This window comes from Coturnix japonica, chromosome 28 (assembly GCF_001577835.2).
Source record: "Coturnix japonica isolate 7356 chromosome 28, Coturnix japonica 2.1, whole genome shotgun sequence".
NCBI classification, from domain to species: domain Eukaryota; kingdom Metazoa; phylum Chordata; class Aves; order Galliformes; family Phasianidae; genus Coturnix; species Coturnix japonica.
Genome location: NC_029543.1, coordinates 834,460 through 860,758, shown reverse-complemented (window position 1 = coordinate 860,758; position 26,299 = coordinate 834,460). Strand labels below are relative to the sequence as shown.

The following is a 26,299-nucleotide window of genomic DNA, read 5'->3' as shown; positions in this document are numbered from 1 at the left end:
AGGAAGGGCTGAGGGAGATGCAGACTTGTCCTGGATGGCCCACGGAGAAGCGATGCACGTGGATCTGAGAAAGCTGCCTTCTGGATGCACTTTTCTATTAACAAAATCATTATTGTTACTTTTTTTAATTCACTTTTGAAGGAAAATTGTTTTTCAAGTCATACCCAAACAACAAGCAGGGTTAATGCAAAGCATCCCTCTCATCCCCCTCCAAGACCCATCCCCAAGCATTGACCCTTCCCATTGACCCAAGCCATTGGATGCAACGGAGCCAGAGTAAACCCTCAGCTCAGCTCCGCTTCAGCCTCTGCTGCAAAAAATTTAAAGCCTGTTTTATGGCAGGCAGGTCTGGCCTGAGTTCCTCCTGCCTCCCCAGAGACTTCATGAGAAAGTCATTCTTTGCCTGATTTTGTTGACTCTTTGTGTAAGAGTTGCCATGGCTCTCGCCCGACACACCTCCTCAGGACAGGAGTTGGGGAATGGAGCTGCTGCCAGCGATGGGTGGGGGGGACCCAGACACCCCATATCCATGGGTAAGAACTCACCCAGGCTCCCACTCCATCCCACTCTTTCTCCAGCACTGTGATGTGTTTCTGCCATTTCTGGAGCCATTTCTGGAGCCATTCCATGTGTTGCCATGTGGTTTTTTCTCCCCATGTCTTATCCCATCCTGAGCACACCAAAGTTTCACACTTTCTCATAGGAAATACATAGGACACAGGATCCCTGCTGGCTGAGTGCTGCCCTGCAGTGTGAGCAGAGGGACAGGGGGACCCTGAGCTGGGCTTGCTGCCAATGGAGACATTTGCTGTGGGCAGAGGGCTGGACTCCAGCGCCCACCCATCTCATTGCCATGCACATGGCAGAGCACAGGGGCATTGCTCAGCGCCCTCCCCGAGTCCCTCTGCAGACCAAACAGCCGTTTCTGATGAAAAACATCCCCTAAAAAGCCAACAAGCGAAACCACGGCCTCCCTTAATGATATTTGCTTTGTGGCTTGGGTTTGGAATATCTTCCCCATCACTGAAGAGAGAAACCCTCTCTTGGGTGGAAGCGCTTTTGATTCTCTCCCTTCCCAAGGCTCCTTGGGGACGTTGGCAGCACCACGGTTTGTCACCATGGATCCTCCCCTTGTTGAGACCCCATGGGATCATTGACTGAAGGATGAAGGGATTTCTCCACGCCATGAGCTGCAGCCACTGTGCTCCTCCGTGGGCCGTTCCAACTCCTTCCAACGCGGTTGTATTTTATCCGTGGAGCTCTGTAAGGATTTTGTTCCGTCATCCTGGAATTTTTATGACTCCTTTGTGTGTATATAATGCGATTGCCCTGGAACAGAGAGAAATTAATCATTGTTCCTTTGTTAGTTTTCAGGAATTTTTAATGCCTATGTTTTTGTTCATCTGTCATGTCCGAATGTGGGGTCCGTGGGCTATTTGACATTGAAAATGACTTAATTGCTTAGGTTTCCCCCCACGGTGTTTATGGACACTTGTTAGTGGTGGATTTGGAGCGTGACATTCCGTACCATGTACTTGCTGTCTGCTGCCAATTTTTCACCCTATTCTGGTGGTTCCTCTCCAGGAATCCAATGGATAAGGCTGTGAGTGGGAGCACGGAGCAGGGCTAACCTCAGGTGGGAAGCCAGAGCTTCTCAGGGTGATGTAGAGATGGGAAGATGTCCAAGACTTCGTTGCAGCTGGGACTGCAGCTGATGGCATTGGGTTTGCACTGGGCTCTGTTGCACGGTGTCATCCCTATTTAAGGAATTGTTGGTTGAGATCCCCTGGGAAGCTGGCCTTAGGGACAAAGGAATGGAGCCACATGGAGCTCCTAAAGGACGGCCAGTCTGAGAGCACAAGAGCTCTCCAAAAAGAGAGTGTCCCATCCTCAGAGGTACCTGAGGCCATGGATGGGCCCTGAGCAGACTGAGCTGGTATGGGGCAGCCAGCCCACTGCAGGGGCTTGGAACTGGGTGGGCTTTGAGATCCTTTCCAACCCAACCACAACACGATTCTATGATTCTATTTCCTCCACAGCTTCTCACATTGGATGGGCTGGGCTGCACCACAGGGAGATGTTTGGAAGCACAATGGCTGAATGTGCCACTCCAGAGGTCACACACAGCCAGGATGCATCCCCAAACTGCTCATTTCTGGGCTCTCTTACCACACACACAAACACCTCCATGAAGCCAATGTGCCCAGCAGACCCCACCACGCTGCTTGTGCAGCTGCAAGCAGGAATTCCCAGAGGAGCAGAAGAGCTCTCTGTTATCCTACAAGGCATCAGCGTGGGGCCGAATAAACCCACACGGATCAAGGGCAGCTTGGCTGGTCAATGGGAGGCAGCCAAGGCAAACAGCAGCAGCTCCCAGACCTCAACCGGAGCCCATCGGTTGCTCCCTGTGCTTCATTTGCTCTTTTGCTTTCAGGAGAAGGGCTGAGGTGCGGGGTCAGGCACGAGGATATTTGGGCTCTCAAGCAAAACCCCCCAGGGCCGATGGAAACTGCGTATCACTCAGCACACTGCACACGTCATTAGGAAAATGTTAGTTAAAAGGAAAGATGCAAATGGTCCCAGGCTGCGCTTCCTGAGCACTCCAATGCCTCTGTGACATCATGTGCTTTTGTTATGGCTCTGAAACGCTTTTTCGATGCTTTTTCGGGCACGTTCCCTCCCGCTCTGTCAGGGCTGGTTCACATTAGGCTGTTTGCTCAGCAGCTACTGGGGTTTTGGCAGGACTGCTGCTGCCTTCTGCTTGCAGAGCACGAGGGGAGCGTGGGATGCTGCTGGACATATCAAAGTGGAGTATCATTATGCTGGGGAGTAAAGCAGCACTTGGGTCCGGACCCATAGGGCTCCCATTTGGCAGCACTCGGTGTTGATTGTGCACTGGGGCTGGGGGTCCCATCATCATGATGGGAAATGCTTGCACAAACAAACAGGAGGAAGGCAGGAGAAGAAAGGAGCATGACATAGAGGAGTGCTGAGTTTTTAGACCTCCAATCCCTCCAGTTCCAATGGCCATTTCCTCCTGAGCACCCCACACCAAGAGCAGCCCCTTTAGTGGTACCCAGCATGGTCAGCTTTCAAAGGGCACCTGTGTCCCTTCCCAACCAGATTTGTCTCTTTTTTTGGTCTCTTCAGCATCTCCAGCACTCGCCCTGCAATGCAACACTGCAGTGTCCAGCAGGCAGAGCTCTGCTTGGATGGGAGAGTGCGGAGTGGAGCAATGGAGGTGCTGCTCCATGTGCTGCCGGGGGCTTGGGGATTCTCACTGCTGCTTCAGCATCCCTCCATTTATTTCAGATGGATCCTGAGCCCAGCAAGTTAGTCAGAGTGCTGCTGTGCTGTTCCTTCCTGAGAGTCCCTGATAACTGTGATGAGCTGGAACCTGGGGGACCATAGAGGGGACGCCTTCAGGTGCAAAGGGTGACACTTAGCTTGGTTTTAATCTGTCCCCAAAAGCAAGCATCCCGCTGGCTGCCAGCTCACCTAACCGCCAAGCCAATTAGCTTTGCTTTGTTTACCTCCTGCTGCTTTCCCCCCAGCGATCCCAGCAAACAGGATTTCAGTTCCCCCACCCCCCCAACCCCCAACCCCCAACTCCACGCTGTGAACTCCGGGTCTCTGTTTGTTTGTTTGCTCTAGGAAGTGCAGGTGGCTGCCAGGACCCTCCCCAGCCCACAGCCAGGTGCCCCGGGTGGGCACAAAGCCCGATCTCAGCCTGCCCCAGCCTGCGCCCTCCGCGTTGCACAACGGCCGACCCAGCGCTCGGATCGCGTTTCTTCCAAAAGCTGCTGGAAAACAAACAGTTTAGGTGGGGGGGGGGGGGGGGGGGGCTGAAGGACCGGACAATGGGGGAAAAAAGAAGTCATTAAGCTGCTCGGGTTCTGCTGCAGCGCCTGTTTGCACATCTTGCTGCTTTCCCACATAGGGAGGGAGGGGTTCTCCGGTGCTGAGGGCCGTGCAGAGGGGATGAGAGCGCGGAGGCTGTTAACTCTGGAGCGTAATGATGGCGGGGCAGAGAGCAGCAGGCGCTGTTTGCCACCAAAACTGAAAGAAACGGCGCTTTCTGCTTCTTTCTCTTGGCTAAATTGACTTTCTGTGGTCACCACGCAGGAGCCAGGGGAGCAGCGGGGATGCTTCCAGCCTTGCTGCAGGGCTGCAGTGAGCACAAGGGCATGGATGTGGCTGGAGAAGTGCTCGTCCCGTTAGGAGACAGCTGAGATAAAGGGAGGGGATGTCCTTGGCTCTTGTGGAGCATCCCAAGGTCACCCCGTGTCCCATCAGCTGCCAGGGCCCGGTGTCCCCTCTTGGGGCTGCAGCACTTTGAGCCTCTGTTTGCCTTCAACTCGATGTGTTTCTCTTAGGACTTCAGTTCCTTGACATCGCTCTTTGTCTGACTGACCTGGATTTCTTTATGATTAGAAATAACTTCTCCCCAATCTCCATATTAGAGCATCGCTGCAGCCTGGCAGGGGGGCTGATGGCTCAGACGTTGTCACACCGCTCCTCGTCCCCGAGCTCCGTGGGGGGTGGAGGACCGACCCCCATCTCTCCGCCGCTCCGAACTGTTTCTTATTCCCTTTGGCAAACGGAAAAGAAAAGAAATTACGGATTAGATCAAACGATGCACGGGGTGCGCAGCGGCACCGGGAGCGGCACCGGGCGGCGGGAGCGGCCCCGGAGCTCGGCCCGGAGCTCAGCCCGGGACCGGGGGGAGGGAGGCGGGACCGGGCGGGGCTCGGGAGCCGACCCGCTCCAAACCCGCCCCCCGCCGCGGGGAGGAGGCGGTGGCCGAGCCCCCCCCCGCGCCGTGCTGAGCCGAGCCGTGCTGCCGCCGTGCCACAGCCGAACCGAGCCGTGTTGGGCTCAGCTCCAGCGAACCGAACCGAACCGCTTCTCGCTGATGGCGGCTCCCGGTCCCACGCGTGTCCCGATCCCGGCACGGAGCCGCTGAGCGCTGCGCACCGGCCCGGCCTGCAGGTAAGAACCCCAAACCCCCCCCACCCCGTGCAATGGGAGCACCTGCACGGACCCCGCACAGACCCTTCCCGCACCCCCGGGGGTCGCTCCGATCCCGAGCCCGGCTCTGCCGCTGTCCCCTCGCACCCCCGGAGCACAACAGCCGGAGCCCAACAAACGGAGCCGCCCCACGAAGCGGTGGTCCCTGAACCGGGCTGCCCCCCGCTGCCCCCCGCCCGCCCGGTGCCGTTGGTGCTGCCGGGGGAGTTCGCTTCATACTTGGAGCGCGTCCCGCAGCGCAGAAAGGCAAACACGGCTCGGACGGCTCGTGGTGCGGCGCGATCGCGTTAGGAGAGAAAACGCGTCCTGTCTAAATATTAGTTTAAGAAACGGAAAAGATCCGCAGCACCGTCACCTCGTCCCGGCTCTGCCTTCATCGGGTCCCTCTGATCCGCGGCATCCGGAGCTCCGCGGGGACCGGAGGCCGACGGCAGCGTGGCGTCGAGGGAGGGAATTTCCCACTCTCCGTACGAAGGCTTTAACAAAACAACGTAGACCTCAGATGTCTTTATTGCACATATATGGTAGCTCGTGGCCGGCACTGATTTAAATCCGATCGCTGCTCGGGGAGCCGACCCGCAGTTCGGCGCCGGGGCGTTGCGGTGGGAGGGGCGGCCGGCGGCGGTCGGGAGCTCCGGGTGAATCCCGGTCCCGTGTTGGGTCCCGGTTCTGTCAGCGGGTTCATCCGTGGATCCCGAATCCCCTCTCGTGCATCGCTGTGCGCTGCCGGGTCCGACAGCAGAAGCGCGGAGACGCGGCGTGATGCGGAGCGGAGGAATCAGGTGGGGACGGGAGGGCCCTGAAAGGAGGTTTGCAGAGGTTTAAACACTCGTTTGCCCGTTGGTTTTTAATGCTGTTGGCTGTATCTGGGGCCCACGTGTGCCCCAAAGCAGCACCGAATCCGGGTGGCACAGCAGAGCTGGTGATGCCACTCTGGGATGTGGCATCGTTGTAAGAGTCCTTAGAGACAAAACCAGGCACCTGCCTGCTGCACAGGGGGCTGCCAGTTGTCCCATGTCCCCACCGCAGCAGTGATGGGGGGAAACAAACTCTTTGTGTTTCATTTCTACATCTCATTGTGTTTGGTTTGTTGGCTTGTGTGTTTTAATAGCAGCAGATCAGAGGCACCTGCAGCACCGGGCTGCTCTCACGTTGCATGGCTGCAAATTTGGGGTGGGTGGGAGCACCCAGCAGCTTGGAGCACCCTGAGCTGGATGCAGGAGCTGGCTCAGCTTACTAGGACATGTAGCCAGGGACATGCAGGCACAGGAACTGGGGGTCCCCGGGTTGGGAGCACCCCTGGGTGCACAGGGAGAGTTCAGTGGGTGCAGAGCAGGGCTGGCGGTGGCTGCACTGGGTGCCCTCCCATGGTGCAGCCGTGAATCACAGCTCAGTGCTCCGCAGCTCCCTGTTCTCTCAATGGGATCCCCTGGCTGTGTTTGGGGCTGCCTGGCAATGGCAGCATCCTCTCCTGGAGCATCCCATGAGGCCGAGATGTGGCTGACGGGGGATGCTGCAGGGTGGATGGATGGCCCAGGCATGTGGCTCAGGGATGGTGTGTTTCACTGCTGTGTTTTTTCCCCTGGTGCTGCAGGCACTTTCCATGCTGCTCCAAGCTAAAGCATGTGTGCACAGCCCTGCTGCCAGGAGCCGACCTCTCACTAAGAGCAGGGACAGCTCTGGTGGGGAGGTCAGGATCAGGACGCTGTGTGCCCTCTGCCATGCCATTGGCATCCCCAAAAGATGCTGCAGGGATGCAGCTCTGGGGCTGGCTGATGTCCTGATCTGGACGAGCATCATGCTCCAGCCCCTTTATTTGCAGATCAGACCAAAGGAATCCCCTCCAGCACAGCTCTTCCAGTGATTTGGCCCATTTGGAGCAGTCTTTCCTCACTGAAGTTGGAAGAATGGAAAAGAAACACAAGCTGGATCCTGCTGGTGCCACAGGGATGCTCTTATGGGAAGGAGCATCCCCAGCATGGGAAGGAGCCAGCCCCTCCACTGCTGCCTCAGGAAGGGAAATGCCACGAGCAGTTTTGCTCCCTTCACTTCTTTGTCACGAAAGCCCAAACTTTGTAACTCCGCATCCAAAGAGCTAAATTGAAACAGTCGTTTGCCACCGCGTTGTTCTCAAATGATGACAAAAAAGCATTTCCTCCCACAGCTGTTCAAAGACCAGCCCTGTCAGCCCCCTGACAAGGAATGTCGGTGCCATCAATGCTGCTTTTCGTGACGTGTTTTGATTCGGATGGAATCACATCTTTTTCCAAGCAGAAAAAGGTTTCCTTTGAACGTTGGCCAGGCTGAGCTTGCAGGGTCTGGGAGGCTGTGGGGACGTGCAGTGCTGAGACCACAGCTATGAGTTCTCCTGGGTGATGCCACTGAGTCGCCCCGGAGCAGAGTTTGCCATAATGGAGCTATGGAAAGCCCTTGATTTCACCTTGGCTGCTCTTCCAGGCAATGTTGGTTGAGTGAAGAGGTCTGTGAACTTATCTCGTGTCCTTCCCAGGGAGGAAAAATGCATCCCAGGAGGAACCAAGCAAATGGCAGTTCTTAAAGCAAGCAATCAGTCCCACTGCAGGGCTGGGAGCAGCTCTGTGGTCACATCCCATGGCTGAGAGCTGCTCTCGCCCACCTCTGTGCCTTCCTCCAGCAGCAGAGCTGCAAAAGCACCAAGTGCTCAGATTGTGACCAGGCAGCAGCTTCTGTGCTGCTTCTGGTGGTTTCTTTTTGCTGTTAATGATGTTGTTGTTGGCTGTGGCTGGTCAGGGAGCACACAGTGCATTTATTGCGGTGGTTGTTGCTCTCTGATCCTCTACTTTAAAGAGCTGATGGGCTGAGGAACCCCTGGATGGGGCAGAGCCCCCACTCCTATTTGGGGTTGTGGTCCCTGCATCCCTGTGATGCCGTGGCACTGCGGTTCCCAAGTGGCAGCAGCCATGGGATGCTCCCAGATGAGACATTTCATTGTTCCTTGGGATTTTCCTTCTCTGTTGCCTTGCATGTGGCAGAACAGATGATCATCATGCCCATGCATAGGGCAGGGGACCAAAGCAGGTAACATGGGGACAAACCAATGCACACACACCCCTTGGGGCAGGCGCTCTGTCCTGTCCCTCTGGGCTGTCCCCTATAGGACAGCTTGCCTGTGGTTTTGCAGGGCAGCTGCTGTCTTCGTTAAGTGGTGCTGGCTTATTAAGGCTGCATTTTTGAGGCTTAGCAGCTCTATGGAGCCATCTGGGAAGGACAGTGCCAGCAGTGGAGCAGCAGGAGGAGGCAAGAGGCATTCAATGCTTGCACTGAGGGCAAAGCTTTGTGCTTATGGAAGCTGCTCAGATCCTCCTTACCCCTATGGAAAGCCCTGACCTTCCCCATTGTCTACAACCCTCATCGTCTCCCAGCTTTGAACCTTCTCCAAACCAACCTTCTGGAGCTGCTGAAATGGAGTTTGAAGGGCATCTCAGTGGGCAGGAAGGACTCAGAACTTTTAGAGAGTGTCCAAAGGAGGGCAACAAGATGGCAAAGGGTTCAGAGAGCATGAGGAACAGCTGAGGTCCCTCGGTTTGTTTGGCCTAGAGAAGAGGAAACAGGGAGTACTCATGGTGGCCTTACAGCTCCATCACAGCCTTCAGCTCCTCCTGGTGACCCTACAACTCCCTTATGGCCTACAGCTCCATCATGGTAGCCTTCCATCTCCTCGTGGTGGCCCTAGAGCTCCCTTTCACCCTACAGCTCCATCATCAGTTCCTCATGGTGGCCCTACAGCTCCTCATGGTGACCCTACAGCTCCCTTATGCCCTACAGCTCCTCATGGCAGCTGTATTCCCAGCTCCATTCCCAACACTCCGCCGTCTCAGGAGGAATTCCTCATTCGGCCGCTGTGGAGCAACGCTAAATGCTTCAATATGTCGGCAGCTGCTGCTGGAGTCGGATGGTAAATGCTAATGTGATATTATCCCGTGCACTGTCCAAAACCCACTGGAAGGGTTTAGTGCAAATTGGATTTGCAAACCTCTATCGGGTCTCCCTGCCTTCAGCAAAGCGCTGTAATCCCCTGCGGGCGCCTTGACAAACCAGCTCCTTCTGTGCAAAAACAGCAGATATGGGGGAAAAAAAGAGCAGCCAGATGGAGGGATGCCCCAGTGCTGGGCTGGACGTGGCATTGCTTGCTGTATTGCTTTTAGGACCACATTCCGGTCCTGCTGGGTCCCACAGTGACTTCCTCAGTGCAGGAGGAGGTTCTGCGGATACCAGTGGTGTCGAAATTGGCCCAGAGAAAAACACATCTGGGGCCCGGGCTCAGCCCTGCTGCCAAAATGTAAGCTTTTAACCCTATTTCCCCAGGCACTGGGGTTGTTCAAACAAGCCACAGCAATTAGTTTCCTTCAGCAAACCACCTCATTCTGGCATCGTGCGGTTATTTAGCATTGGAGGGGTTGGTTCGTTGCTCCAAAAGAGCTGTCGTTCAGAGCAGGTTTTGGCAGGAGTGGGAAATTTGGGGCTAGAGAAGCTCCATTTGTCAGCACCCATGGGTGTCTGGGCTGTCTTACGTGTGGCTTTTTGGCTCACGTTAGCATTGATTTCCTCTTTGCCTCCATGTTCCATCTTGGTGTTGGACATAAAGATTCCGGGGAGAGTCCTCCGGTGTTGACAGGAGTGCTTCCATGCTCTATTTTCTTTTCCTGCCCATCAAAGGGCCATTTCTGTGCAGTGCTTTGCTCTCGTGTTGTGTTTCACATCCTTGGTTTACTACCACCTCAAAGTGATTTTGCATTCGCGCTCTCTGCTCTGGCTGATGCTGAGCAATGAAATCACAAAACATTTCCCTGCATTTTTACCTCTCCGTTCCCATCTCTTAGCACAAAAGGTGGCTTCTGATGCTGGTTAAACCCATTGAATCAGTGGATAAAGGTCATTGAAGGGACTGCCCATTGGGAGAGGTAGTAGTAGGGACAAGGGATGCAGCCACATCACCCTGACCCTGCTGGTCCTCTCCCTGCATCCCCATGGAGTGGGCAGTGGAGCACGAGGGGCTGTGGGAGGAATGAGGGAAAGTGGGGCTGCAGGGAGAGCATTGCAGCTCCTCGCCTTGGGCTGATTTTCACTTTGGGAAAGCAGATCCATGCGGAGCGCGGGGTTCTGGTTTTACTTAGAGAACATGGGGAGAGCTGGGGAGGAGCAAGGGAGCAGTAACAGCACGGCTCTGTGGGCACCGAGGTGCCCCAAACCCACATGTGCTTTGTGCACGGTGCTGCTGCCTTGATGTGCCCAGCTGCTGTCTGCCACGGGGCTGCTGGCACAGAGCAGCCCTGAAATACAGCTGGAGTTGGGGACCTTTCTTTCTCTCCTCTCTGCATCCACTTAATGCTAATTCATTAAGCCCTCAGATTGGGGCTCGGGGCATGTTTCCTTTCAGTGCACCCCATTTCAGGCTGTGTTGCCACTTTGAGGCTGTTCTGACCCCGCAGCATTGGCATTCCCACTGCAGCCCTTCTCAGCACAGCATCCACCCTACAGCACTCGGACACAGCGATGCCATTTGGGGGCTGCGCTTCCAGATGGGATCTCACCAACTTGGGGCCATTTGGGGAACATTCTGTCCAAGCACCACACTGTCCCCATCCTCACCAGTGGTGCTGGGACCCCTGGGAGCTGCTTGATCCATTGACTTCTCCAGGAGCCTGGAAGAACCGCAGCCCCAGAGCTGCTCCACCGCAGCACAGAGCCGGGATGGAAATTGTTTAATTCCTACAGGGTGAGTCATGAGGAGCCGGGATTTCAAAGCAGCTTGGCTCCCATGTAAGGCACTAAAATAAACAGTGTGGCAGGTGGAAGCTCTCTCTGATGTCCCGTCAAGGCCTTGATCTTTCCAAGTGTTTCGTGTTGCCAAAAACCTCGGCCACTCCGTGGCCTCATCCATTCTCGCGCCGTGGCCGAGGCCGAGAGCTTGAAAATAATGAATCAATGCCCGGAAGCATGAATCGACTGAAAATTTATGACATACTTACAATATAATGTCTTTTGGGCGCCCTGGCTTCTAGGCTTCAAAGCACGAGGACGGAACGTTCGCACGTCTCTTCTTCCCCCTCCCTCCGCCATAGAGAAGGGTTTAGGGTAAAAAATGAAGCTCGGCTTCTCCCCTTGCCTTGTTCCATTGGGAGCTGAGCTGTTGAGCAGCCTGAAGGATGACACGAGTCGGCTTTACAGCTGGAAATGGTCGTGGATGAGAAAACCTGAGAGCGTGAGAAGTGGATGAAGCCCACACGGTCACGAATACAACGCAGCCTGCGGGCGCTGGTGAGTCCATGGGATGGGAATGCTGCACCCCCACTGAGCAGAGAAAGGCATGAGAAATTCCAGAAGAAATCTCCAGCTAGAAGCCAAGCTCCATTGCTTCTACATTTTGCAGAGCAATGGGGGCAGGGATGAAATGGAGAAGCACACACGGAACCAAGGGATGGACTTAATGCTTTGGGCTGAGATGGGAGCTGGGCAGAGCGCTGACCCCAGCGACGGGCAGAGGGGAGCCAAGATCATGAACCTCAGCTGTGCTGCTGGCCATTATTTTTAGTGAGATTTCCAGTTCTTCAGGATGCGGAGCCTCCTGGGGAGGACCACGGGGAGGATGCAGAGAAGTGTGGGCTCGGTTTGGTGCTTCTGCAGAGCGGGGATGCTGGGAAGGGTTTCCTCCTGCAGGATCAAGTTTCTCGCTTGGCAGCAGGCACAGTGCGGCTGGATGTGTACCATTGCATTGATGGATTATCAGGAGAATTCGGGAGAGCTCAGTGCTTTCAGGCTGTTCTCCAGAAGAAAATCCAAGTGCAGCCTTTGGCCTTTTGTTGAGCCCAGGAGGAGCAGCAGCAGTGTAACCAAGATGGGATCTCACGGAGGGCTGGGAAGAGCCTGGTGCTCCCTGTGCCAGTGGGAGTGCTGTGATACCCAACCCAGCAGATGCCGATCCCATGGGCAGCTTAGGGGGCACTGACTTCTGCTTTCCCCACAGATTGGCAGGTGGGGTCTGGGGCTTTTTAGAATGAGATAAACCAAAGGCAAGCTTGGAATCACACTGAAACAGGTTTCCCAAGGAGGCTGTGGATGCCCCATCCCTGCAGGCATTCAAGGCCAGGCTGGATGTGGCTCTGGGCAGCCTGGGCTGCTGGTTGGCAACCCTGCACATTGCAGGGGGTTGAAACTGGATGAGAATTGTGGTCCTTTTCAACCCAGGCCATCCTATGATTCTATGCTTCTATGAATCATTTTTGTTTCTGACTGTTTTGTATGCTGGAGCCAGAGTTCCATCCAGCTTTTGGAAAGGTCACCAGCGAGCGGGTGGGGGCCACAATTGTTGGCTGCCCAGAGAGGAGCATTTGTACGGGATGTGTGAGGCTGAACCCGCCCTGCTGAAATGTTATGGGCTCAGAATGAGCCAAAAGCCCTTCCCTGGGGTTGGCCACGCCGTGCTGTGTGTCCTGCCCATCTCCAACCCTACAGCACCGCATCTAAATCCTCAACGCCATCCCCCATTGCTTCGCCACACCTCTCTGATGCCCACGAGCGTTTCCAGCATGCATTCCCCTTCCTCTCCCCATTGCTCTCAGCCTGGAATCCCTCAATTAACCATGGGGCAAACCCCCTCGATGCCCCCCAGTGACCCTCCCCACCACAGCTCATTGGGGCACCATCCACCCTATGAGCACTCAGCCCAACGCCGGCACCACGGCGCTCTGTGTGTGTCGTCCCGGCGCTGCCTCCCGGTACCACGAAGGGATTTCATGATCTTACCTCCTTATATGGCCAAACTATTCTTTTTCTATCTTGGCATTGTTTATAGCCCAGTTGAAAATATTTAGGCTCTGGCTGGGTTCTACAATTATCTTGTAACCTACGGGGCGTATAATTACTGCTAGTTAACGCGTAATTAGCTGCATCCTGTAAAATAAAGTGTTACCAGCAACGAGGCAGCACTTGCACAGCTCCCAGGGTTGTTTTCTGCAATAACAGTAAAAGTGAATCTGTCAAATTCCATTTTAAAATAAACACTTTTTTTTTTTTTCAGTCCTCCAGTATATTCTATTTGGCAAATATTGCTAAACCAGGTTATGTTTTGTTGTGTTTTGTGTTTTTTTTCTTCCCCTTCTCTCTCCTCCCCCCCAAAAAAACTCCAACACCCTGTGGAAAATTTATTTAAGAAGGAGAAATGTTTGGAGTTTGCAAGGAGCTGAGATGAGAAAAAGGGGATGGGAGGTGACTGCGAGTCAGCGCCGCTCTCCGAAGGCTGGCGGTGATGGGGGTTTAATGGCTGCACCCATCAGCTCCCACCGGGTCCAACCTCCTCTGGATGGACAGATCCCAGCACTGTCAGGTAAGGGCATCCCGGCTGCCCTCAGGTTTTGGGGTGATGTGGGACCTTCTGGTGCTGCAGCTCCTAATTTTGGTCCCATTGAGCTGATGGAGTGGGGTAGTTCTTGTGGTTTTGCAGGTTTTGGTGTAGTGGGGATGGATGTGTTGGTGCACTGCTGGGGCAGGAATCTGGGTGGAGGTTGAGCAGCACAACCCTGTTCCCCATTGCAGTCTGGGCTCTGTGCTCAGTGCAGGTGGAGGCAGAGCAGTGGGGTTCAGCATGAGGTGGAGTGGGCTTCCCTCCCTGTGGGTTTCCCCATCCTTCACTCACAGACACACAACCAGGGTTGATGAATCACCTTTGCCTTTCTCCTGCTCAGCCCACATCCCGTGCCTCAGTTTCCCCACTGCAGTCCCATCTGGACCACTCCTGGGGACAGAGAGGATGGGCTGGAGTCCAGCAGGGGGCTGTTGGCCAACCTGAGCCGTGGGGACAGGGGTGGGAGAGGGTCCCCCGGATGAAGGCGGCATAATAAGGATATTTGTTTTGCCTGTTTTGCAGAGTTTCAATGTTCTGACTTGCTCTAAGATGAAGGTATGGAAGTTTGCAGCCATTGCATCGATGCTCCTCAGTTCCATGTTATCCATTTTAGTTTGTAGAGACATGTTCAACGGAAGCCGGACATACAGCCCCTTGCCTTCCTCGCCAGCCTCACGGGCATCCTCCTCCTCCTCCTCCTCTTCCTCGCTGCCGGTGGCTCCACGGAGACCCCCCCGGGCCCTGCCACGCCACAGCTCTCTGCTCGCCCAGTGTAAGCACCCACAACCCCACAGCACCAACCGGGGCTGCTTTTATCTCACCCACCCCACAGCCTCTCCCTTCCCTCCCTTCCTCCTGCATGAGGGGTTGGGAGCCTTTAGCAAAGCACAGGGTCAGGAGCATCCCAGGAAAACCACGCACAGAAAAGGCAGCAAACCTTCCCGCTCATCTTCTTGCCAAGAGCTGCTTTTTTTTTCCCCCATTTTTTTCTCCAAAGGGCCTTTTTTTGCTGTTAATTGCCATGCTATTTTTACAAATGCAAAATGTCAAACAGGAGCTGGAAGCGAAGGGAAGCAGCTCCATCCTGCAGCAACTTCCCCCAGAGCACCACTCACCCCTTTGCAGCTTGTAGGAAATCCCAGGCGTGTTTGCTTTTATTCCAAACCAGAGGAACTTCTTGGTTTGAAATTTAGACATTGATGACAAGCTGTCAAATTCTGCTTTCCTCCATGCTTCCCCTCAGTGCTGGGTTGGACACAGGCTGGGCTCAGGGTTAGGACATTGGGACAAAGATGCTGCCAGCTGCGGTTGGACTCTGTGTGTGTGCAGCATGTGTTGCGGTTCTGGTGAGCATCCCTTCCAACAAGCAATGGGGAAACATCCCAAATACTGCATTTGCTGGAGTTTCTCACCACTCTGGTGGCTTTTCTGTAGTATCAACTCTTGATGGGGATTGGGAAAAGTCTTTGCACACTGGCAAGTTGGGGTGATGCCACCATGGAATGCTGGTTCCCATGTTCCCCCTAATCCTACCACTATCAACCCATTCATGCTGGGGAGGGATGGGGAGGGGGATCTCTGATTCACAGCCATGATTGGCTTTATGGCACCAAACCTTTCTGCCCCTTCTCTTGCAGACAGCAGCCTGCTGGAGAGCTACACGGAAGGGGAGATCCGGCAGCTCATCTCGGCTCTAGTGGAGCGCTACAGCCAGGCCATGAACTCGGGTGGCCACGAGCTGCCCCTCTTCCCCAAAGCGGGCAACCGCATGAAGCGGGCACGCGCCCGCCATAAACCCTGTGCCCTGAAGGAGCTGGAGGTGAGCGTCAGTGAGTTGGGCCTGGGCTATGAGTCAGATGAAACCGTGCTATTCCGATACTGCAGCGGCACCTGCGACACGGCCGTCAGGAACTACGACCTCTCATTGAAGAGCGTGCGCAGCAGGAAGAAGATCAGGAAGGAGAAGGTGCGTGCACGGCCCTGCTGCAGACCGCTGGCCTATGATGATGATGTCTCCTTCTTGGATGCCTACAACCGCTACTACACCGTCAATGAGCTGTCGGCCAAAGAGTGTGGCTGTGTGTGAAAGGGCCAGGTTGGGGGGTGGCCCAATGGGGCCGAAGCTTGTGGAGGGGATGGGGATGGACCCCGCACCGCTGCACGCCCCATGGACCTCCCATGTCCAGTTGGAGGAGGAGAGATGACCCATGGACCTACCATGTCCATTTGGGAAGAGGAAAGTTGCCCCATGGACCCTCCATGTCCATTGGGAGGAGGAGAAATGCCCCACAGACCCCCCCAGGTCCACTGGGACCCTCCATGTCCATGGGGGAGGAAGAGAGATGCCCCATAGACCCTCCATGACCATTGGGAGGAGGAGAGATGTCCCACAGACCCTCCACGTCTTGTGGGAGGCAAAGTGATGCTCCATGGACCCCCCATGTCCACTGGGACCCTCTTTGTCCATGGAGGAGAAGAAGAGATGCCCCATGGACCCCCCCCCCCCCATGTCCAGTGGGAGGAGGAGAGACTGCAACAGTCGTGTGGCCCCGAGCGCTGCTCCCTGCCCACGTGTGTGCGCTGTGACTGTGGGGCTGCAGAGGAAGGTGTAAGTGTGAGTGTTGTCCCACTGAGGGGGTTCCCATCAGCCGACCCTCTGGTTGGGTGTGCGACTCAGGCACAGGGCTCAGGGTGTGACACATGTGGGGTGTTGTGCACAGATGTTGTCCGTGTCATTGTGCACTGGGTGCTGTCACACAGATATGTCACCTGCTGAGGGGTTGTGAGCTGCACGGTTGAGGTGACAGGGATGTGTGTGCAGGATCTAATGTGTGCAGTGTGTCTGTAGGGCACCTGGTGTTATGGGGTGTTGTGGGCATACGGGGTGTTGGATGGCTACAGGTGTCCCAAGTGGGGCTGACATCTCCTGTTTTCACTGTGTCTGTGCTGGGGTCCCTGTGCTGTGCCCCAAAGCCCCACATTAGGTGCAGAGCTGCATGCACACCATGGAAAAGCTCCATCTCTGCTCCCCACACCCCATCCCCTCACTCCCTGCAGCTGCCGCTTTGTAGGATCATTTGCAGTAACTGGATTAACCCCACAGCCCCTCCGCCTGCAGCCGGGCTGGAGATGTGCCACTGCTATGGAGGTGACACAGAGCCACAGAGTCACCAGCACGGCCGGGCTGCAGCAGGTGAGGATCCCCCAAAACCAGCCCAGCTCTGTCCTAAGGATGTGTGGGATTCCCAATGGGGCAGCACAGCTCGGAGCGCATGCAGGACAGGGCTCAGGCCTGGGCTTTGGATCCACTCTGCATTTACAGCAGTGTCACTCTTGTTTACTCTGCGGAGAAATAAATGAGACCGCAGACTTTTGCGTTCTCTGGGCAGGCTAAATTTGTTGCCTGGGATTGATGGGTTTTCTCCCCTTGGCCCTCTTCCCAGAAAAAGCAAATCATAAACAGAAGGAGAATATTGGTGTCATGTCCTGGGCACGGAGGGAGAAAGCTCCGATGGCAGGGCTCTGCTGGGGGACCTCTGTGCCATAATGTGTCCGTGACCATCGGGGATGTGGGCAGGATTTTGGGGTGGAGGTGACAAAGGTGACCCCAAAAGAAGCAGCTGCAGAAGGATCCGTGCTTGTGACCTGCGCTGTGCCCACAGCTCCCTCCCACCCTCAAATAAAGCAACACAACGCACCCAAATCTAATAATAATAACTGCGCTCTGAAGGGCTTGGGCTGCCTTCCAGTTCTCACTACTATAAAACTAAAATTAGTTGTGTTGCAGAAGCCTCCAGTTAAACAAAAAAGAAAAAAAAACAAAAAAGAAAAAAAAAAAAAAAAAAAACAAAACCAACCAACCGAAACCCAAAGGCCCTACAGCACAGGAAGGTGCTGCGGAGCAGTGCAGCAGGGTTAGCACCGAGCTCCCCGTGTCACCGGGAGTGCAGAGGTGACGCTGAGGTTTTGCAGCTGTTGTGTTGCTCCTGGTGTCGGGTTTTGGAGATGTGTTGGAGATACCCATTGGTTTCAGGGCTTGTAGGGCTGAGGTCAGCAGCAGCTTTGCACCCTCGTGCTGCTGAACTTGTGGTGCACTTTGCAACCCCAAAAGCACCCCAAAGCATTGGGAAACCCCCGGTGCGAAGCGTGCTGTGAAGCAATGCGGATGGCTGCAACGCCTCTTCTTTATTTCTCCCCCCCCTTTCCTTTTTCACCCCGCTCAGAGGTGCGGGGGAAGCGGCTGACGTTGGCGGCGTGCGATGGTTTGGGGAGTGCATCTGGGCTGCAGCTGCACTGTGCAGCCACACAACACCCGGGGGACGAGCGGGGCCGCCGCGGCCATCGCCAGACCGTGGCTTTTGCTTGCGTGTCGCTTCCGTGCGTGTCACTCAGGGCTGTCCTCTTGGGGACACGTGTGTCCTCCAGCTCCGGGAGCATCGCCCCGTCCCGCACCGCCTGCGCAGGGAAATGTGGTTCCAATAGAACCGCCGCTCTTTCCCTTAATGCTTTCCATTTCTTCAGCCGTCTCCACTGTAATAGGAGCTGGAGCTGTCCGGAAGAATGTCTACAATGCAGAAAAGGCAAAAGGATGGAAAATTCCCCGTTCAAAGCTACGGCGCAATCTCATCTGGCTCTCTTCCTCATCACCCCATGCGTTACTGATTGCTAATAGCGGTGTGCAACATCTGTCGGGCTGCGTTTTGGGCATTTTTGGGGTGTCTTCAACCCTGCAGCTTGCCCATCACCCAAAGCAGGAGGGCTGGAAAGGACGACGAGATGTTTAGAACTATTCCAGTGGTTGTGACAGTGCAAAATATGAGTGTTATGTTATCCCGACTCTCCGATAATGAATTATGGGACGTTTCATTGTGTTTTACTATACACATCCCCATATGGCCGTGCCGTGTTTGGGTAACTCTGGCTCTGGCTCTGGTTCGGCTCCGCCTGTCACTTGCATCAGTCGGGATCCCATTTGCCAACATGGGTGCACTCCCGATTTGGTATCAGTGAGGGGGAACAGGCCTAACATCATTGTTTCCACTCGGTGAAAGCACTGGCAAACGTTGCACCCTTTATTTAAACAGGTCCAGAAAAGTGCTGGGAAGAAATCGTTTCTCCCAGCTTATCAAGACAAATGGTCTTTCAGCGGTATTCGAGACCTCGGCCGCCATCTCTTCATAAATTGGGCTACCACGTGGTTTTGTTCTTGGTTACACAAGGCAGAACCTCTGAGTTGAGGCCCAAGAGGAAACAAAGAAAGAGAAAAAAAGGGGAAAAAGGGAAAAAAAGGAGAGGTTTGGTAGCCATAGGCAGGAGAAGGGTGAGAATGGGAAGAGGCAGCCCCGCATCCCCACATCCCCATGTCCCCACATCACCACTCAATGCCATTGGCGCAACCCCATTTCCCTTCTGGTATTGTCGGCTCTGTCCGACCATCTGCAGAAGTTGATGCAATGCATCTATATTTTAGATACTCCTTATTTATTCGAAGTAACTTATGTTATTTATTTAGATACCATAGTGTGCCATCTATGTAACGCGTTCTTCCTCTCTCTCTCTTTCTTTCCTTTTTTGTTTTTTAAGATTTTATTTATTGATCCAAATGGTGCCAAGTGCAGTTTACATTTATTACATTTTTACCATTTATTCTAAACAATGGGGAGGGAAAAAATAAAAATGCAGTATGATATTATTTTTTTTAAGCAAACATAAACTCGGGTGTGATGCTGTTACATACTCACGATAAAGTGAAAATAAAAGGAGAATTATATTGATTTCTATGTGCTTGTATCAATTTCTCCTTGGTTTTCATCTTACTGCTGCCTGTAAGCGAGTCATCGCGGTGTGCCATTCATCCCCAACATGAGGATGGGGATGAGAGTGGAAATGGGAAATGTGAGTTTTCTCTTGGAGGAGAAGAGAGGGTCCATGTGGCTCCCTGCAGGCCCATGGGCAGATGGAGTTTGGTTTTGTTTTCCTATTTCCTGCAGAAACCTCCATGCACATCCGCCAACAGCCCGTTCATGTTGTTCCATCATCACAAAGATATACTGAGGCAAAATCATTGATTTAAAACATTACCAGCGCTGGGTTGTTGCCTGAATGAGTCTTTGCTGGTTTGTCCACAAAAATAATCATTGGTTGGCTCAAAGCTGAAATGTCCCATAGGGATGCACCAATTCTGGCAAAAACCACGTCCAAAAAGATATTTTTAAAAGGGAAAGAAGGGGAGAAAGAGAATGTGAGGTTTTGATAAGGTCAGCCAGAAACGTGTTTCATTTGCTCATCCGGAAGCAATGCTGAGGTTAGAAAAGTTTTATAGGGAAAACAACTCGCAGTCAGCAGCCGCGTTGGCTGTGGTTTTGTTGCTCCTCGTATTAAGACAACGATGACGGTGGTTAATATTTTGCTTTGGGGGGGGGGGAAAACATTGCAATTTGGAGTCCCAGCCAAGTTCAGCCCTCAACCAAGTAGCACTTGTTTGTTCCATCTTTACCACCCATTGGCCCCAGGTGTCCTCCTCTTTGAATGGGCAGAAGGGAACAGGCGAAGACACCGCTGAACCTGAAAGGTTTATAGTGGTTTTTCAAGAATGGGGAAAAAAAAAGGTCTGTTTATCTTCCCCTCGCTGTGCCACCCAGAGATCTGACATCTCGTGGCCGACTCAACCACTCGGCCCTGAAGCTCTGCTCTGTAAATATTTTACGAAGCATCTTTTGAGGCTCATAAATCTCCGTCCGCGCCGATGTGTGCACGGGTGAGTGTGTGTGGGAGTGGGGGGGCTGCTCCAAAAGCTGCACAAAAAAAAAATAGAAGAGAAAGGCCAGGAAAAAAAGAAAAGACAAAGTGGAGTTTTAATGATCAAATTGGAGAGGGATGCTTGGAAATTCTGACTTGTCCAGAGAGAAAACGACGTTTGCAGGCAACGATGTACAGACAGGTGATGCTGCTGGGCTGGGCTGAAGGGATTTTAAGTGCCATTTCTTGGGGAGACGTATGGCAGTTTCCCAAGTGGGTGCAGATGGGAACAAGCAGCCCCAGGCCCCGCAGTGCAGCCATCCAGATGTTTCCTTCGATTAAGTCGCCCCTTCCAGAGTTTCCCAACTGCGGTGTCAGCTTTCTCATCCCATAAGGAACTCAGCCTGTGTGTGCCTCCATGTTTCTGAGAAGGGGAAGGTTCGTGCTGGGTTTTGTCCTGCTGTTCCTGTGTCCCTGCCAGTCCACTGGCAGGAGGAGATCACTCACCTGCAGAATATTAGTTCTCTCTAATCACATCTATCCCAGCTCAGTCAACAGCATCAACATCTTACATTTCTCCAGCTGTTCGGGACATAAAGGGCTTAGAGATGTGAAGAACACCAGGTCGGTCAGTGCATCCGGGAGCTAAAGAGGAGGTGTCTGCAGGTAGGTAAGGCAGGGACAGAAGCATGGACAAATATTTGGCAATAAAGATGGTTGCTTCACAAATATTTGTTCTTCTTTGAAGCAGCCAGCAAGCATATGGCCAAGGGAGATGTAGCATGTTTCTCTATGTGAATTTCTTTGCTGAGATTTTTGCTTTTCAAGAAACAAAGCAGCATTGGTGAGGCCCCATCTAATGTGTTCCATCAGAAGGATGGGAAATAGAGGAGAGAGATAAAAGTTCAGATTTCAAAGTGAAGGATTTATCCTTAGGCTTGTGATGATCAGTCTATTCAACCAATCTGCAAAGCAGAAAGGGAAAAAAAACAGGAGACAAAGGTTGTGAAAGAACAGACTCACCACAGTGCTAAAGATAAGGTCTTGCTGGTGGGTCATCAGGCACAGAATGAGTGCACAAGGAAATGCAGAGGGAAATCTTTGGAAATCTTTACTAAACTGTGCTGATGGAGAAAACAATTGTGCCTCTATATGCACTGCTGGACTTGGAGCTGACTTTCCTCGTGGAAACATCCTGGGGCTACAAGAGACCTTTGGAAACCTCCGCTCAGGGCTCAGCAGCAGTCAGGAAGACAAGCTGGATGTCCGGAGGTGGCAGCAGGGAGACTGGGCTGTGTCCCTTATCTCCATGCAATGGGGCTCCCCAGCTGGAAAGTAAACTTTCCAGTAGTATGACCTGACCACCAGCAGGAAGTTCAATAAAAGTCAGGCACAAAAAGGTGTTTGTAATGCACGGCCTGAGCACGGCCACCGGCTAATGGCAGAAGTTGGGATGTCCAAACAACAGACTTGTAAAATAAAGACAGCAGCCTCCTACCTGCTTGGCATCCTGATGCAGCGACCCAAAGGCAGAGCCTGAGGCAAAGAGAGCTCCTTGAAAAAGATTTATGACTGTATAGATTGCTCCCCCACCTTCCCCCTTCTACCCCTTGCATCTGCCTTTCAATCAGTGGAGTCCATCCAGAACTGTTTCCAGAGGCTGGAGGGGCATTTTACACTGAGCTTCTCCAAAGACTGAGCTGCAGCCAGAGTAACATGTCATTCAGGTACCTAATGTATCAGCAGAATACAATGTCCTATTCAACCCGATAGAGTATTCTCTAGTAAGAACAAGGCACACCCAACACCAAAACACTTCCCCATTACTGTTTGTTTCAAAGCTCCTCTCATCCCTCCAGTTCCATCCCATTCAATCAGCCTTCAGAACCACCACCATCCAGCGAGGTCAAACCATCTCAAAGCAGCAGAGAGCTGAACAAACAGTTGTTATACAAACCACTTGGACAGATCGGGCACAACATGGTAGCTGGCCTCTGTCCTGTGCAGGAAGTGACAGGCTTTGCAGATTTGCACGGCCCAGCCCGTCCCCAGCACAGGTTTCAGCCACTTGCGCCATTGGAAGTAGCGCTGGTACCTCTCTGTGTCCCTGCTCAGTTCCTTCAGGTACTGAGCCAGTTCCTCGGCGCTGGCAAAGTCATCGACGTGGATGAAGGAATCAGGGGGCAAGAAGTGTTCGTAGTTTTCTCGAGGTGGCCCAAGAACGACAGGGATGGTGCCAGAGGACAAGGCATTCCTCCAGACCTTCTCAGTGATGTAGTCTTTGTGCTGCGAGTTCTCGAAGGCCAAGTAGAAGCTGTACTGGGACACGGTTTGTTGGAGCATGTCCATGGGCAGGGGCAAGTGCTGCTGCCCATACACGTCCACGGGGATGTGTTTCTTCAGCTCCTCGTAGTACTTCACCCGTGGGGAGCTTGGTCTCCAATTGCTGACCACCCAGGCCACCATCTTGGTCTTGGGTGGGATGCTGAAGGGCTCGGGCTGGCTCAGCAGCTGCAGCTCCCCATAGGGGGTGAAGATATCCGAGTCTCTCCGGTACGACATAGTCAGGTTGAAGAGGTGATCCATGGCACCTAAGTTTGGAGAGTGACTCGGGGACTCCATGTTGAACCAGATCCAGCGCTGGGATGGGAGTCTGGGGAGTCGGGCCAGACTCTCTGTGTTCCTATACACATCTCTGTGATGCATAATCACAGCATCTGCCTTTTGGGACCAGCTGTGGTTGGTGGTGAAGTGGCAGTTCGGGGTGTCAAAGAGCTCCGTGCAGTTCCTAAAAGTAAAGCGGTGACTGAAGGGCCACGTCCACAGCAGGATGGTCAGACTGCGCTCACTCTTAGGCGTCGCGCTGGTACTTCCAGCTTGGGGTCTTTCTGTAGATAGATAGGGATTGTAATCCTGTGGTTCAGGAGTCCTGATCTGACGAAGAGAAGCAAAGAGGCAGAAGCTGAAGATGAAGCTGAAGAGGAGGAAGGTGAGGAGTTTCTTCCAAGAGATCTTCTTGCCTTCCAAGAGCTCCATGAACAGATCTGCAAACACCACAGACAGAGCACTGAGCTGCACGCTGACCCCAGCACAGCATGCAATGGAGCCGTGCACACCCACACACACCCATAGGCCTCTCCACAGCACCCAGACCTTCCTCCATCCCCCCCCACAGTCTGTTCTCATCAGACACCCCTCATTACACAGAGGAAGGCCTCATCCCACCGCCATAACACTGCCCATCACTGAGGGACACAGCCCTGAGCCCCACCCACTGCCCCCATTTCCTCCATAAGCCCCGCCCCTTCCTGTCACACCACGTTGTGATTGGCTGGTGAGCTGAGCGGGAAGGCGTTTCCCCGCACGCACGCAGCTGCCGCCATCTTGGTTTTGACGCCATCTTGGGACCTGCCATTTGGTTGGACGTCACACCGGGAAAAAGGTATTAAATTCACACAAGATATAGGAGCACACAGAGGACTATACAAATATCCGTTTTATTCACTATAGATACACATAAATATTCATCTATATATGCACGAACAGCCCAATTTTGGCCCACAACATCCAGAAAAGCAACCTGCAGTTAAAGGCCTCCATAACCTCACTCCAATAAGATGCTTGTTGCTGAGCTGCAGACTGCATTTAGCTTTCCCAATGACCAGTCTTTAATGTATGTTTTCTGTTTGGTTAGTCTGGAGGTCAGAGTCCCAGAATCAGAGCAACATCCTCCACCCTTTAACCAGGTCCACCCTCTCTGTACCAGAGACAGGATATTTCAGCTCTGCGGCACCCCGATTGCTCTCATTGATCCCCATACTCTTGTGGTCTCTAATACCACACATCCTGTGCCCCAAAAACTGGGTTCTGCCTCTTTTGCAGCTCTCATGACAGTCTAACAGGACAGTCTTCACTGCATGCCTAGTTTTCTACCTCTTATTTACAAGACAAGGGAGAATATAGAGCACCAGCCCACACCCTGCAGTGTCTTAAAGGTGGCTGTAACATTTCTAGCAAGGGGATTTCTGGCAGGATCTGGTGGGACTGGCACCAGTCACTTCTTATCTATCAGTTATACCAGTGCTACTGATAGGCATGATGTGAGAGCAAAAGGGGACAAAAACACCTCCCTGCAAACAGAGGTGAAAAGAGATATCCACAGACTTCCTCCCCGATGCACCCCAGTGCCCTTAAGGAAAAGAAATAACTGTGGCAGCTCACCTGTAGGAACAGTCCCGGTGTGGAACTACACAGTGCTGGGGAGAACTGAAGTGAAGGGCACAATCAGGAAAAGAGAACAAAGGAAAGCTCAGATGTGGGGTGGGATCAAGTGCTGGGTTCCAGGCATTCCTCTGCATCTTGAATGGTGTGAGCCAAATGGCAGCCCTCACTCAGTCAATAGGCCATAAAAAAGCCATGACAGGTTCCTCTGATAAATTAACGAAGGTTATACGGAACAGCTCTTTTATTGACTATGATTAAAGCACACCTCACTTTTCATAGAACCTCTATACATGCAGTCATTCATTTACTTTACCATTCTCGGCCCACAGGATTTGTAGGTGATGTGTTTTCTTCTCCACCTATTGTCACACAGCAGGACATCTTTGTTTGAGAAAGGTGGTTAAAGTTAGCAGGGAGTGGAGGTTGAGGCACCAGGTCTACAAGCCCCCGGCATGTAACTGGGTTCAAGGTACAGCTGCCTCCATCCCTATGGCAGGATTCCTCTTCCAGTCACCTTTCCAGGACCTTCAGCATCATGGGACCAGTGACTTCAGGGATCACCTGGAGCTTCAGGGTAGACAAGCACTTGATCAGGACTGTCTTAGGGGATCCTTTCTGTACCCAGAACCACAGACCTGGCTTTGGAGTGTCTCCAGCCCCAGTGAATAGGCATTGTACAACACGGACTGTGGACTTGGTGAGGCTGTTTGTTTGCCACAGCCAGAGTGAATTGATCTCACATGGAGCTTGGCTGCACTTGGCTGGGAAAAAAAAAAACCACAGCCATTATGTGTTATTATAGGGCTTAAATATCGTTTCTTGCTGAGGGTATACAAGCACCGCAGCCAAAAGCACAAATGAAACTCCTGCATGACGTCCCCAGATGTCGTTTTCTTCAAGGCTGTGGAGAAGAAAGATTTGAGTTCCCAAGCTCTGCAGGAACTGAGCTGAAGGATCCTGTAGCTCCAGATGAGAGGCTTCAGGCAGGTAGAAAACTCAAGACTTCTGCACCCCTGAAAACCAGGGCATGGGGAACCTCAGCTGGCAGGGGGTGATTGATGGAAATTAAACAAATGAGAAGCTGTGAATGGAGAATTGTTCCCAGTGGGATAGGTGACATGAGGTGACAGATCACACTCAGAAGGTGAGATGTGAGTTGTGACACAGGCTGAACAAAGAAGCCATTCAGGCTTGGCAGGACCAGACATGAGGATCATTGCTATATGATGAGTAGGTTGAGCAATCCCTGTATCTTAAGACTGAAAAAAGGCTGAGTTTTGGAGGATCCTACTGGTTGCTGCCTCTGCTGACAAAGAAAATGACTGCAGAGCTTTAAGGGCTGAGCGTTCACCTTGATGAGCACAGGAAGAAAAGAGGGCTGAACCCTTTGCTCCAGTGCAGCAATATCCTCATTGCATGCATAGCATGTGAGGCCAAGCCCAGGGCTACAATGGAGATGTGAGATCTTGGAGGTGTTTCTCTAACCAGAAACCTTGTCCCAAGACAGAGACTCCAAGAGGACAGTGTGTATGTCCCATAACCCACATGCATTTCCTAGAACCAAGGCATGTAAAGGCATTTAATGCCCACATTAGAAATAACTGTGGAAATGCCTCTGAGCGCTTCCAATTCCATCAAAAAGCTTCTGCAGAATCTACCAGGAAACAACACTGCATTTCCTTGCTGCACCTTCCTTGGGACAACTGTGAATTGTAATAGCAGAGCAAAGCAGCTGGAGGAATGCAGAGCTCTGTCACGAAACCTCACGGAGGAGCTGTGCCTGGGGCACTCACAGCTGCAGTTCCTGGCCACTCCCTGATCATCATCCTGCAGAGATGATCAAGGTTTTCCAGGAACAAAGACATTACTGGAAATGAGAGAGGCAAATAACAGCATGGCAGCCCCAAACACACGGCTGAGCCTCAG

The 26,299-nt window shown here is 53.1% G+C and overlaps 2 protein-coding genes across 5 annotated transcripts; one reads left to right on the top strand and one right to left on the bottom strand.

Moving 5' to 3' along the window:
• The first annotated feature begins 4,790 nt into the window (after positions 1-4,790).
• Positions 4,791-19,191, top strand: NRTN (neurturin). Of its 4 annotated transcripts, none has more exons than XM_015886746.2 (4): positions 4,791-4,992; positions 13,224-13,393; positions 14,025-14,183; positions 15,049-19,191. In XM_015886746.2, exons 2-4 carry the CDS (start codon positions 13,255-13,257, stop codon positions 15,495-15,497), a joined length of 747 nt encoding a protein of 248 aa, XP_015742232.1. In that variant the 5' UTR covers positions 4,791-4,992; positions 13,224-13,254; the 3' UTR covers positions 15,498-19,191. The 4 variants fall into 4 exon arrangements, with proteins under 4 accessions (XP_015742232.1, XP_015742230.1, XP_015742231.1 ...); XM_015886744.2 differs by having other exon boundaries at positions 13,221-13,393; XM_015886745.2 differs by lacking the exon at positions 4,791-4,992 and having other exon boundaries at positions 5,743-13,393.
• A 1,051-nt stretch (positions 19,192-20,242) lies between these two features.
• Positions 20,243-24,821, bottom strand: LOC107325644 (alpha-(1,3)-fucosyltransferase 6-like). Its single transcript, XM_015886743.2, has 2 exons — positions 24,371-24,821; positions 20,243-23,193 (listed from the first exon to the last, which is right to left on the bottom strand). The coding sequence occupies exon 2, from the start codon at positions 23,183-23,185 to the stop codon at positions 22,097-22,099; it is 1,089 nt and encodes a 362-aa protein (XP_015742229.1). The 5' UTR covers positions 23,186-23,193; positions 24,371-24,821; the 3' UTR covers positions 20,243-22,096.
• Positions 24,822-26,299: the final 1,478 nt, after the last annotated feature.

Bases quoted from the DNA above. Each gene is read 5' to 3' on its own strand.
- NRTN (XM_015886746.2), top strand. From the start codon at position 13,255: ATGAGAAAAAGGGGATGGGAGGTGACTGCGAGTCAGCGCCGCTCTCCG. The intron at 13,394-14,024 runs GTAAGGGCATCC...TATCCATTTTAG, and splicing joins ACAGATCCCAGCACTGTCAG to TTTGTAGAGACATGTTCAAC. The intron at 14,184-15,048 runs GTAAGCACCCAC...CTTCTCTTGCAG, and splicing joins CAGCTCTCTGCTCGCCCAGT to ACAGCAGCCTGCTGGAGAGC.
- LOC107325644 (XM_015886743.2), bottom strand. From the start codon at position 23,185: ATGGAGCTCTTGGAAGGCAAGAAGATCTCTTGGAAGAAACTCCTCACC.